The sequence below is a fragment of the Arvicola amphibius genome, chromosome 8 (assembly GCF_903992535.2).
Source record: "Arvicola amphibius chromosome 8, mArvAmp1.2, whole genome shotgun sequence".
Lineage (NCBI taxonomy): Eukaryota > Metazoa > Chordata > Mammalia > Rodentia > Cricetidae > Arvicola > Arvicola amphibius.
In genome coordinates this window covers 54,131,352-54,145,102 of record NC_052054.1, presented here as the reverse complement: position 1 = coordinate 54,145,102, position 13,751 = coordinate 54,131,352, and the positions used below count along the sequence as shown (strand labels likewise).

The window sequence follows — 13,751 nt, the reverse complement described above, 5'->3', positions numbered from 1 at the left end:
TAAGAAAACCTCTAAATGGTTTTCAGTGCGTTTAAGATTAAATGTAGGCTTGGGAGAAAAAAGAAAAAGGATAAAGTTCTTAAAATATAAAAGAAAGAAAGAGATTAGTTGGGTGTGGTGGCATTTGCAAGGCACAGGCAGGCAGATCTCTGCAAGTTCAAGGTGTGGTGACACACACCTTTAATACCAACACTTGGGAGGCAGAGGCAGGTGGATATCTGTGAGTTCAAGGACAGCCAAAGATACACAGAGAAACCCTGTGTCAAAAAGCCAAAATAAAAAATAAAAATAAAATAGAGGGTAAAATAAAGCCACGTAAAGATGAAAAATACACAGAGAATCTGGATACTGTATGTTATTGTGTTGTCTTTAAATTGTTTGATGGCTTCAGAAGAAGCAAAAGCTGCTAAAAAGACATTTGATTATAAATGCTGCTGGATTAATCCAACATAAGTATTTTGAAAATGCCTTGACTTCAAAATTTAAGTCAAAAAATATGTTACTTTAGAGAAGAGGTTTTGCTTTTGTTTCCATAGGAAATAAGAGGCTATGAATTCATTCTGGGTTAAGAAAAATCAGGTTTTTATCAAGGAAGAGCCCTTAAAAACCTCTGATAGGAATGGATGGCCCAAATTTCTGAGTTCTACATCCAGAACAACCTCAAGACTACTGGCTAAGATGATCAAGCCTCACAGACTATTCCAGTCAGGACTTGACCATAATTCTTAATTTTCTTTAGGTCCCCATGAAATTACCTGGTGAGAGAGAGAAGGAAACAGAACACACACAAACCCGCTTAGGAGGGGCTGTGTACAGGCCTGGGGATGGGTGTGCAGAGAGAGGGAGATGGCGCCTAGCACACGCACACAGGGGGTTGGCGTGACTATGTCACATGCTGATGATGCAGATGACGTGAGACTCACGCATGCATGCAAGGGTTTAGCTGAGTCATACATGGATGTAACCATGCATGCGTGCACGTGGGTCACACAGGGGCCCTTTAACATTCAGGCATCGCACCCAAAGGCCCATCTGCACATGCTCACCTTTAGAACCCAGAAGTGCAGCCTTATCTGTGGCTGAATAATTACACCCCATAAGATGATCAGCGCCCCAATCAGCAGGAAGTATCCTGGAAAACTACGCCCACATTCCCCAAAAAATGGATTATGGATGTTTGTCTTTGTTTAGAGTGTTGGTTACAAATTGTTACGGATAAGGGTCCAGAGAAAAAGCTAAACAAAGGAGATTAGATTCAGAGTTCTTGTCCTGAAAGGGGGGAGGGGGGTGGAAGTGTTGTGGGACAATGGTCTTATACCATCAAAATTTGTTAGTTGTATTTTAATAAAATGCTAATTGGCCAGTAGCCAGGCAGGAAGTATAGGCAGAGCAACCAGAACAGCAGAATTCTGGGAAGAGGAAAGGTCAGTCTGCAGATGTCACTCAGACACAGAGGAAAGAAGATGAGAATGCCTCGTAGATAAAAGGAACCAAGCCAAATGGCTGACACAAACAAGAATTATGGGTTAATGTAGGAAGTTGGAGTTAATGAGAAGCCTGAGCTAATAGGCCAATCAGTTTATGATTAATGTAGACCTCTGTGTTTCTCTGGGATTGAACGGCTGTGGGACCAGGCAGAACAGAAAACCTCTGTCAACATCCTTCTTCTTTTCAAGAAGCATCTTGAATCACCTTCTCTACATGAAACACTTACAGAAGCCCCAAAACAAAACTATTCCTGCTCTCCTTCAGCACGTTCCAGCTGCTGTTTTGATATTATAATACTGTGCAATATTTACTTAATTACAGAAAGGAGTACAAAGCAGCAGCTAAAAAAGAAGCTTCAGCTAATTTGGGTCCAACATCCAATCTTAAACCTGATGTCTTGAGGCAAGTTGAATACCTACTTGAGGTCTCAGCTTTGTCATAAAGATAATATTTAAATTTCCTCCAAGTATATTTAAAGAGCATTATGCACACATCGCCTTAAAGCTAATAAACAACTGAGATGAAAAAGGCTGTAGTTTCTTTTTTTTTTTTTTGGTTTTTCGAGACAGGGTTTCTCTGCAGCTTTTTTAGAGCCTGTCCTGGAACTAGCTCTTGTAGACCAGGCTGGCCTTGAACTCACAGTGATCCGCCTGCCTCTGCCTCCCGAGTGCTGGGATTAAAGGCGTGCGCCACCACCGCCCGGCAAGGCTGTAGTTTCTTAAGTCCACCTAGAGGGGCAAGTGAGGACTGCCCCAAGTAAGACAATCTAAAATTAGCTTCACAAAGAATTCAGGAAGAAAGGAGAAGCACGGAGAATATGTCTTCCACACCTAGACAACAACCACACTAGCAGAATCTGTCTTATGCAACTGTTTTGAAGGCTTTATCTTTTGAAGGATGGCTTCAAATTAAACCATGATTAATTTGTCAATTTTGGCCTTAGGCAGTACTACAATCCCCTGGAGCAAGTTACTGTTCTGGTGTTTCTGGAGCGGCCTACTGTATATACAAATAGATGACCCAATGTAAAAACCAACTACCAGCCAGGCAAACAAACAAACAAACAAAAAAAAAAAACAACTACCAACCAGTTCTCCCAGTCATACACAAAACACTACCCCAACAGCAGAAACATCCAGATGTCTTCCAGTACAGAGATTTTTTTTTTTTCTTTTTTCTTTTTTTGGTTTTTCGAGACAGGGTTTCTCTGCAGCTTTTTTAGAGCCTGTCCTGGAACTAGCTCTTGTAGACCGGGCTGGCCTCGAACTCACAGAGATCCGCCTGCCTCTGCCAGTACAGAGATTTTATAGGATGGCCATAAGTTAGACCACAAATTATCACATTATCTTTCCTCTGACTACATGGGATGACATTAAAAATCAGTGGCAAGTAAAATTACAAAGTAAAATTTATAGAAGTGTGAACATGAACTCAACAAATCAAAGAACCCAGAAAACTTGAAAGAAGAATGAAAATAAAAACATGATATACCAAAATTTATGGGGCATAGCAAGAATAATGTTCAATGGGAGGGTTCATAGTTTAAATAAAACAAAATCATTACCTATAAGAGAAAAAAGCAACTTCTGTTCATGCCTTCATGCTTTTTAGTTTTTAAAGAAATATTTTGTTATGAAGGGGCACATATACGGTGTTAGGTCTCAAACTCTGGAACCAAATGGCTAATTAAGGTGTTTATTAACAAAGCAAATTGGATAATGTCCTCCAGCCTCTCTCAGCATCACCAGTACCTGTTACAGAGCCATCCTGGCTGGCATACCCTACCCCCTATCCTAAGCTCTCCAGCCCAATGCTGGGCTGCCCGTCCCCCAGCTTCTCTGATTCCTATATAAACCAGCCATTTTGGCTAATGCACTCTCTTATCCACTTGGTCCACTTGCCTCTCTTAAGCCCCCTCTTCTCTTCTCTTTCTCTCTCACTACTTCCACCCCTGGTTGGGTTCAGTCTGGACCCTTCCAGGTTTCTGTGACAAAGCTCTCCCCTATGTCTACAATAAACCTTCTCCTCTGCCATACGGATGAGGGTCATGTCCTCATTCATTTTTTCATTTATGCAGGTACACACTGAGGCCAGAAGAGGGTGTTGGATCCTCTGGAGCTAGTTAGGTGTGGTTTATAGATGCTAGAAACTGAATTAGAATCTTCTGCAAGAACTGTCCCTTTTAAAATTTTTATTGGTGTGTGTGTGTGTGTGTGTGTGTGTGTGTGTGTGTGTGAACACACCATGGTGCATATGTGGATAACTTACAGGAAGTCAGTTCTGCTATCATTTGGGATCCAAATATGGAATCCAAGCGTTCAGGCTTGGCAGCCGGTAACTAGCAAAGCCATTTCTCTGCCCCCCTTTGTGCTTTTCTGCACTGGGTATTTGCAGCTTAAAAAAAAAAAAAAAAAACACAGAGGCTGGGGGAAAAATCTATCATCTAGAAGAACTGAAAACATTATTTACCAAATGTAGAAATTTCTATTGTAGTTCTATAGGAATTTTATGTGTACCTTTTTTCTTTCTAAAAACCATTCTTAGGAGGCCTGGTTGGTTTGGAGTTTTCTGTTTTTGAGATAAGTCTCACTAAGTAGTCCAGAATGACCTGCAATTTACAATCTCTTGCCTCAGCCTCCCAAAGGCAGGTGGGCACAAGCCAGCCTCATGACATTTCGTGATTCCTTATGGCAAGTTATTATTTTCATCCCTAGAAATAAAGCTTGGAGTCCAGAGTAAACTAAAATAGAGACTAGACTAGAGCTTAAAACTTTTTAAAGTAGGACTTTCCTATTACAGTGCTAAATGCAAAAACGGATACCTACTCATATCCTCAAATATGAGTGACTGACTTAAATACTACTTGAGAGAATACAAGCAAATAAAATTAATTTTTAAAGCATTTCAACTAAACTCTTCAAATAAAAACAGAAACTTGAGGAGTTAAGTAGCAAATCAAAACAATGTGCACTAATAGTACACTGCATTTCAGACACGTTCTAAACACTTTAACATAAAGTCCAGTTTAATCTCCACTCAAATTCTGTAAAAAGAGACTTCTATGTCTCTACTTTACAGATGACCATGCTAAAACACATCACCTTCCTACTAAAAGTACAGGAATCTGCCAATCCAGATTTCAAAATCAGGCAGTTTTGAAAAGGGTCAAGGAATCAAAAACTCAACAAACACTGGGGCTGCAAAGATGGCACAGCAGTTACGAGTATGTGCACTCTTCCAGAGGACCTCTGTTTGGTTCCCATCACCCAGATCGGCCAACTCACTACTACCTGATAAATCCTGCTCTAGGGGAATCTGAAACCTTCTGAACCTTCTGGACTCCACAGGAACTAACTCACACTCATATATACATACTACCCTCCCCCAACAACATACATATATACATACATACATACATACATACACACAAACATACACACCATTAAAAAATAACAAAATACATTTAAAAAATAAATAAATAGGCTGGGCATGGGTGGTGGCACATGCCTTTGATAACAGCAATTGGGATGCCAAAAAAAATTATTTAATTAAAAAAATAACCTAAACCAGAAAGAACAAAGAGGACAGTGCACACAAGTAACAGTACAGTATTTATGAAAAAACAAAGATAGGAAGTGGCTGAGGTAACTGTATTTCAGAATCTTGAAAATGTCTAAAATACTGAAGACTCCAATCACAGCATAATGGTAACCACTCTGGAATCTATTAATGAATAACCACAATAAACTGGTTATAAACTTCATTTAAAGTTGTCTTCGGGAATAATGGAATGGAAGAATGGCTCAGAAGTTAAGGGAGTGCTTACTGTTCTCACAGAGAACCTAAGTTCTGTGGTGGCTCACAGCCATACATAACTCTAGATTTTGATGTCCAAGGAATCTGATGCCATCTTCTGATCCCTCAGGCACTAGGCACTCACATGGTATACCTACAGACATGTAGGTAAAACACTCATACACATAAATCAAAAACAAAATTTGAGTTGTCTTGAAAAATTAATTTTGACTTCCAGACTTTATTAAATGCTGTTTTAGAAGTAATTCTAAATCAAAAAGGCTACGACACATTTTTTTAATGGTGGTGGTGGTGGTGTGTATGCATGCCAATGTCTGTGTTGGGGGTTAAAGGATAAGTCTTGATTCTCTCAGAATCAAGGTCCAGGATCAAACTCAGGTGGTCAGGTTTACAGAGAAAGTGCTTTTACCCACTGCGCCAACTCTCTGGTTCTAATTTCTGATTTTCTGTTATGTTTTTTGTTTATTTGGCTGGTTAGTTTAGGAGGGGTTGCTTTTTAGCAAAAAGTACATACCAAAACAAATATACTACCACTCAAAATAATGTCAACAAATGCCATTCCAAGAAGGTTCTCTAAGCAGCCCTCTCAAACTTACCTGCAATTTCGACCTTTTGTTATAAAATAGCAACATGTAGCACTCACTCCAGACTGATTAGATGAGTCTCTAGGGACCCCTGTGTGTATAAGCTCTGAGTAACTTTACTTGTAGCCTCTGCGAAGAACCACTGTTACAAGGAAATCTGAACTGTCCGTGTCATTACTTTTTCATGTAGATCCACTTTATTAGCCAATTTTCAAACAGCCAAGAAGACCTTTTACTACTAAAAGGGGTATGAATTAAGAAATATACTTAGCCCAACACAAAAGACTAAAATCAGGGGAAAAGATTCCACTAATAATGTTTAGAAAGTAAGTCAATTAGCATACCAAATATGGCGAAGACTAGCTATTTCTATTTTCCCAAACCCTAAATTTCACAATCTGTGAAATGGCACTACATTTTACAATATACTCAATAGAACTCAGTAATTCCAAGAAAGCTAAGCATAAACAACTGTGAACTTTGAAACTTGTATACTTCAAATTTTTAAAAAGTTAACATGGAGCCAAGCAATGACAGTACAAGCACTTGGGAGGCAGAGGCAGGTGGATCTCTGAGTTCAAGACCAGCCTGATCTACAGGGTAAGTTCCAGGACAGCTACATAGAGAACTGGTCTGGAACACACACAAACACACACACACACACACACACACAATTAACATAGAGGGAGGATGAGAGGTCTCAGGAGGTAAAGGTGCTTGCAGCCATCCCTGACAATCTTCATTCAATCCTTAGATCCACAGGGTAGGAGAAAACTGACTCCCAGAAGTTTTCCTCTGCTTACAAACATACACACAAAATAAATGAAAGTGCAATTTAAAAAACACGTACACACATTACTAATAGTCAAGGAAATTAATATTCCAAAAGGAAAACAAGATTGTTTTCTAATGATCATGCAAAGCTATAAAAGCAAAACACCACAAAACCGCACAACAACAAATGAACAATTTATTTTGTTTCGAACATGTTTGAAAATTTTCTTTTTCGGGGGTTTTGGATGAGCCTGTAATTTAAGAGTTTTGATATTCAAGACCTTGCAACTGGACTGGAGGGAGTGGTCATAGTAATGAAAGCATCATTTTACTAACACTGTAGTTCTAAAGAAACAACAGAAGTAACAGTAATCCAGGAAAAAGCAAGTGACAACCAACAAGTCTCTTAATAATTAGAATAGCACTGAAGCATCCTTCTTCATTCCCACAATGAATTTGGGGCAAGATCAAACAAATATATCAACAGGTGTATATTTACTAAGGCAAACCGGAAGCAGAGCGCAAGGTGTGAAGAAACAAAGTTACAACAGTTTATGTATCTTTTTAATCTAACAATAAGGAAACAAAGGGTTTTGAAGGAACAGTGCTCTAATGCTGTGTCTGCCCTATAGGAAACCTACCTAACCTCCAGGGTCTCCAGCAAACTGAGGGCAACGCTAAAAGTTCTTACCTCACTGCATTTTTTTGGTTAGGTTTAAGACAAGGTCCTTCACTGTGTAACCTTTAACTGTCAAGAGTTCTGCCTGCCTGTGCTTCCCACATATTTGAGATTAAAGGCATCCACCACCATATCAAGTTCCTCACTATACTTGAAAGATCTTTAAAACTAATACTGGAGGGTCAAGAATATCTGCCAAAATGAATTCCTTTTATCGATACTACTAGCATTCTCCAAAGGCCCTCCCCTAAGGAAAGAGACACCAGTACGTCTTGTATGATATGTTATCAAACAAATTTTATCATTAAAAAAAATCATTTTCAATGTTCTTTCTTTCTTTTTATTTTTTTTATGTTTTGGTTTTTTGGGTTTTGGAGACAGGGCTTCTCTGTAGCTTTGGTGCCCGTCCTGGAACTAGCTGGCCTCAACACTTTCAATTTTCAAAAACGCATGCAAGGTCTTAATTCCACAGAGAGGAGTTTCTGAAATCAGAGCACCTACTGTCCCAACGCCCATTGTCTTCTACACAACCAATCACAAACAAGTAGGTGGTAAGTGAACGTAAGATACAATACTGAAAAGCATACCTCCTCTTTGTTGTTGTAGGGTTTTTTTTTGTTTTTTGTTTTTTGTCACACAGTATGGGCGTGGGTACCTATCTCCTGTGGAGGTCAGAGGACTAGTCTCAAGAGTCAGCTTTTCCCTTCCTCCCTTTTGTCCCTGGGGCCAGAATCAAGTTGTCAGACTTTGGGGAAAGGAAGGACCTTTACCAGCCTGCAAGGACTCATGTTGCCAGGCTGGCTTTGAAATCACTATGTAGCGGGTGCCAGTGGCCTTGAACTCTGAATCATCTTGCCTCCACCTCTCAAGGCCTGGGACAGTATTTGTGAGCCACCACACTGGACATAGATCCCTTTAACTTGAAATACTCAAGGAATGGCTTAGGCGTGCAAATCAAGAAAAAACGTTTCTGTATTAGGACACCAAAAGTATGCATGTACACCACTGTCCAAAACCCTACACTATCTCAATGCACTTAGAAACACAGAACACAAGAGTCCGAAATGCAATTTCCTAAACCAGCCCTGAAAGAGAAACCAGGGTAACTTTGGTTATATTGTTGCATGTAATGGATACTCAAACTTACTGTCAAAGATACAACAGAGATATAATCCTTGCTTACCCTTTATCCGAAATTTACTTTAGTTCCATTGCATAACTAAATACGTTTGGACACTGGATTCCCTCATCAAAGTGTAACAAGTTCTGAGCTTCACTGGTAACCAGGTACAGTACACAACCTAAGATCACCACACCCAACCTAAAAGCAACTTAGCAGACACAGAAAGCTTGCCCTCAGCGCTGCTGTTATACCCAAAACCTACTAATTAGGGCTACCACCACCAGAAAGAACCCATTAGGAGTTGGCAGTTGCTGCCGTCAGCTTTAAGAATATCCCATGCCATATGTCTTAGTAAACACAGAATCCAACCCCGCTTTCAGAATACACCTAACATTCCGCGAAACGACTTTAGCTTGGGTTCTGACACGGATGTTAAATGTGAAAAGACTCAAGAACTAAAAGCAAATGGCTAGCGACCCCCACAACTACCTCCTCCGATCAATGAACCGAGCTTAATCCTTCCTACTTGCACTTTCCTGTGGCCAACAAGAAACTCCGCAGAGAAAAGGAAAGCAAGCGGGGAGAAACCTATTTGGGCTTTGATAAAAGGAATAACGGCGGCGCTTCCAGCCCCCACGACGTGAGTGAACAAATGAAAAAAGCAAACGGGAGGAAGTGACAGGGGTGGGCGGCTGGTGAGCTCACTTGAAGTCCCAAACATGCCACCCAGCTCAGGGGTGCCCCCAAACCTCTGTCACAGCAGCTGCAGCCGCGAAACCGGGATGAGAGGCAAGAAGGGTGGCGGGAGCGGAGGTCGCGGAGTTGTGCCCGCACGCCCCGTTTCCTCGTCGGCCAACTCTTCTCCCGCACCCCCCCTCCCCCGATCTCTATCCTCCCCAGCCCGAGCGGCTAGCTCCGGAAAGAACACCCAGCACGGGCAGAGGCGGGGAAGACAAAGAGGCAGAAGGCAAGGGACTTCCAGAACCATGCGGAGCGGGTCCGAGCCAAACTCCCGGGGACCACGCAGGCGGGCAGGCGGGCGAGCGGCCGGAAATCGCCTGCGAGCTCGGGCCCCGCGGACGGCGGGGCCTCAGGCCGGGCCGCGCGGGCGGCGTCACCGGGACACCGGGCAGCGCCTGCGGGCGGGACGGCGCGGCCAGGAGCAGAGCGGCCGCCCCGAGCGCGCCCGAGCGGGACCGCCGACGGGACTCACCCGCATTCTGGTCTCGCGGCCAGAGGTAGTAGGTGGCGGGGATCACGATGAGCCCCACGAAGGAGGTGAGGAAGTAGAAGAAGGTGTTCCCGCTGTCATCGTACTGGAACTGCTGGCCCGCCATGGCTCCGCCTCCTCCGCCGCGCTCCCCTCACCGCTGCCACCGCCACCACGACCCCGCGCTGCTCTCCGGCTCCCGGCGCCCCGGCCCCGTGTGGCGTAGCTCGGGCGCCGTCGCCGCCGTCGCCGCCGCCTCTCCTCCCCGCCCCCACGCCGCTCTCACGGACACGCCGCCGCCGCCGCCGCGGCCGTCGCCAACTCTCGCGAGAGGAGCTAGTTCCCGCCCCGCGCGGCTGGTCCCTCCCCGGCCCGTTCCTCCACTAGCTCGCTGAGGGAGACGTGGCGCGCGCAGCAGAGAAACTCTGTCGGACCCCGCCCGTAGCCCCGCCCCCAAACCATGGGTCCCGCCCCTAGCCCCCATAGGCCCGCCCCGGCCCCGCCCCCCGCTTCCCGGTACCCCTTCCCAGCACCCTTCGCCAGATTCCCTGAGCCTGCCTGCGGGCTTCGGACGAAGGCATCCTAGGCGTGCTGTGGGCGCGGGCGATCGTCCTGGGTGCGACTGGAACCCGAGCTGTTACAAGCAGCGCGAGATTGTCCTGCCGCTCACTCTCCTACCCCTCTCGCTTTTCTCTGCTTCTGAGCCTCTCCTCCAAGTCAACCTTGTGGAAGCAAGTGCCATAAAGAACAGGGAAAGGGGATTGATTGTAGTTTTGTTTGCAAAGTAATGGTTGCTACTTGAAAACTGCGGGCTGCGCTGCACCCATTTTGCAGATAAAGATTGCCTAACCTGCATAGGTAGTTTCCAGAGTGTTCTGAAGCTTAGGTATTTGGAGCTGCCAGTTCACGAATGCTTACTGTGACCCAAGCAGTCATTTGTTCAATTGTCAATATACATCAATGGTTCTCAACCTTCCTAATGATGCAACCCGTTTAATGCCGCTCCTTATATTGTAGTGACCCCCAACCATAAAATTATTTTTGTTGCTACCTCATAACTGTAATTTTGCTATTGTTGTGAATCGTAAATATCTGCTATGTAGAAGATCTGATGTGCGATTCCTGTGAAAGTTGAGAAAGCTAAGGCTCAAAACGCTATCCAAAGGTCATGCTCAATGAGAGAAGGTTTGGGGATCCAAGCCCGATTCGCTCTGACGCCTCTTAACAGGTGGTGCCTTTGACCACCTTATCGCATTCCCTAACCCAAAGAGCCTGGCACTCGCAGTCAGCGAGCAAACCCGAGTCATACTCGGCTCTTGGCCACAAGATTCCGGAAGCTGGAATCAACTGAGTTGCAGGACGCAGCTCTAATCTTGCAAGGATCCCACCGAAATCCCGTGGTGGCCTGAGTTGGGCGGGTCCCAGCGTCTGCCCTGCACTCTGTAGACCAAGAAGACTCCGCATTTTTCACAGGACCGCTGCGAATATTAAAGGATAATGGTGTGTGATGCCTTTCAAAAGAGAAAAGTACTGTGCCAGTACAAACATTCCGCCGTATTTGAAGGCTCGTTTTAAGACTACGTACTTTTAACTAGATGGCTTTTCAATGTGCCTTCCATTGTTTGGGGGGAAATCTGGTTCTACAATCTCTTTTATTTAATGTCTCAAAACCAGCTATGAGTTATGAGCTATATGTGTTATGCTTTCCCTTATAATAGGTTATGTTCACAAGTATTCTGTCTTCCCTTTCAAATCCCACTTTGACAGGAAATTTCTCTGCATTTTCTCCCTTGGGGCTTTTTTTTTTCTGTATAAAGTTTCCAAGGACTTTATTCTAGGAGGGAAAGTTAGAAGAAGAAAAGAAGTTTGGACTATGAAGTCAGACAGTAATTGTGACCATCCTGAGGTAGGATAGACAGGACATTTGGAGGGTGCAAATCGGGAAAGAACCTCTCATCCCAGGCGTTAACGCCAGCACTTAGGCAGCAGAAACAGGCAGATCTCTGTGAGTTTTGAAGCCAGGACAGCCAGGGTTACACAATGAAGCTATCAAAAAGGAAAAGAAAAAAAAATCTGTCACCAGGTGAGAAGCAAGATAAGATGCTGAACTCAAGTTAATATTCCTTTCACACATACATGTTTTATGTTAAAGTATTAAGGCTCGAGTATATATGACCTTAGGCAGGCTCTCATTCCTTTTCCCAGACATCCCCAGAGAATCTCAAGCAAAACTGCTTAGAGTAAAGATATCCAACATCCCTGTGGGCAAACTTTTTCTTATGGATTGTAACACCACCAACTGCCCCAGGAACCATTCAGCAATAAAATACTAACTTCAAACCCCACCAACATTTCGTATACAACTATTGTCTGAAGCAGTCCATTGTGGTGGTCTCTGAGCAACCCAGGCCCATGCTCTCAGCTGTGCCGCAGTTCCCAGCCCTGTCTCCTGACCCTCACAGTGAAGTCTATAGTACAGTAGCATTAGCTTTCTTCATACACTGTGCAGTCCTGGAATTCTCTTGAATGCCAAGGTCGTGAATACTGGGTCGTCTGAGTCAAGGTCCCTAAAGCCCTAGGGGAACTTCTGAGGTTGCTAGGGGCCGGAGCTTGGCGACGGGAACTACATCTCCTTTATTCGCATCCCCAAATGCTGACAACACAACGTGGACAGCCCGAGGAACAATTGGCCTAGCTGAAAAAATGCACCACTCACGAACTTGGCTCAGCTGAGGTCTATAGAATTTTGCTTCCTTACGTTGACTCTCCTTTTAAGTCCTTACAGGTTTTCAAAATGTTGAACTGGATATTTTTATGACTCAATTATGTTTAACTCTGCATTTATGCAAAGATTAATACGTCAGTTTTATGACTTTATGACTAAATAAATTATTGATCATAAATAACTCCTGCCAACCTTGATGGCACACACCTTTAATCCCAGCACTCTGGAGGCAGGGGCAGGCAGATCTTTGTGAGCTTCAAGCCAGCCTGGTCCATATAGCAACCTTCAGTACAGCCAGAGCTACATAGAACAACCCTGTCTCAATAATAGTTAATAACCCTCCTCTTTAGGCTGTTTTCCTGGAAATCAACCTCTTCAATTGTGGCTTTGAGCTCATTTATAACAGTGGATTCAACAATTTAAGCATGACATATCAATTTGAGCAAATTGTATCAATTTACTAAATCTCTAATCAATAAAAATGTGAAATTTGTCAAACTAAAGCCTATAAAAACTTAATTTTTTTTACTTATGCTGGAGAGGATGTGGGGTAAAGGGAACACTCCTCCATTGCTGGTGGGAGTGCAAATTGGAACAGCCCCTTTGGATATCTGTATGGCATTTCTCAGAAAATTAGGAACCAACCTTCCTCAAGACCCAGCAATACCACTTGTAGGTATATATCCAAAGGATGCTCAATCATGCCATAAGGACATGTGCTCAACTATGTTCATAGCAGCATTGTTTGTCATAGCCAGAACCTGGAAACAACCTAAATGCCCCTTGACCCAAGAATAGATAAGGAAAATGTGGTACATTTACACAATGGAGTACTACACAGCAGAAAAAAATAATGACATCTTGAAATTTGCAGGCAAATGGATGGATCTAGAAAGCATCATATTGAGTAGGGTAATCCAGACCCAGAAAGACAAATATCATATGTACTCCCTCATAAGTGGCTTTTAGACATAAAGCAAAGAAAACCAGCCTACAATTCACAACCCCAGAGAACCTAGACAACAATGAGGAACCTAAGAGAGACATACATGGATCTAATCTACATGGGAAGTAGAAAAAGACAAGATCTCCTGAGTAAATTGGGAGCATGGGGACCATGGGAGAGCACAGAAGGGGAGGGAAGAAGCAGGGAGTGGAGCAAAGAAAAATGTATAGCTCAATAAAATTAATTTAAAAAACCCTCGGGTTTTTGTAACAAGGTCTCATATAACCCAAGCTTGCTTCAACTCAAAATGGAGGCAAGAATAACTTTGAAGCCAGATGTTGAGGTGCACACCTTTAATCCTGCCCAGTGCTCCAGAGGTAAAGACAGGCAGATCTCTGAGTTCCAG

General features: G+C 43.4%; 1 protein-coding gene across 2 annotated transcripts in view; it reads right to left on the bottom strand.

The window, feature by feature from the left end:
• Sec63 (SEC63 homolog, protein translocation regulator) overlaps nt 1-9,942 on the bottom strand; it is a 79,100-nt gene extending 69,158 nt beyond the window's left edge. For both annotated transcript variants that reach the window (XM_038338724.1, XM_038338726.1), the window contains exon 1: nt 9,678-9,942. In XM_038338724.1, coding sequence (XP_038194652.1) covers nt 9,678-9,801 — 124 coding nt within the window. In that variant the 5' untranslated portion in view covers nt 9,802-9,942. The remainder of the gene's footprint in view (nt 1-9,677) is intronic.
• Nucleotides 9,943-13,751: the final 3,809 nt, after the last annotated feature.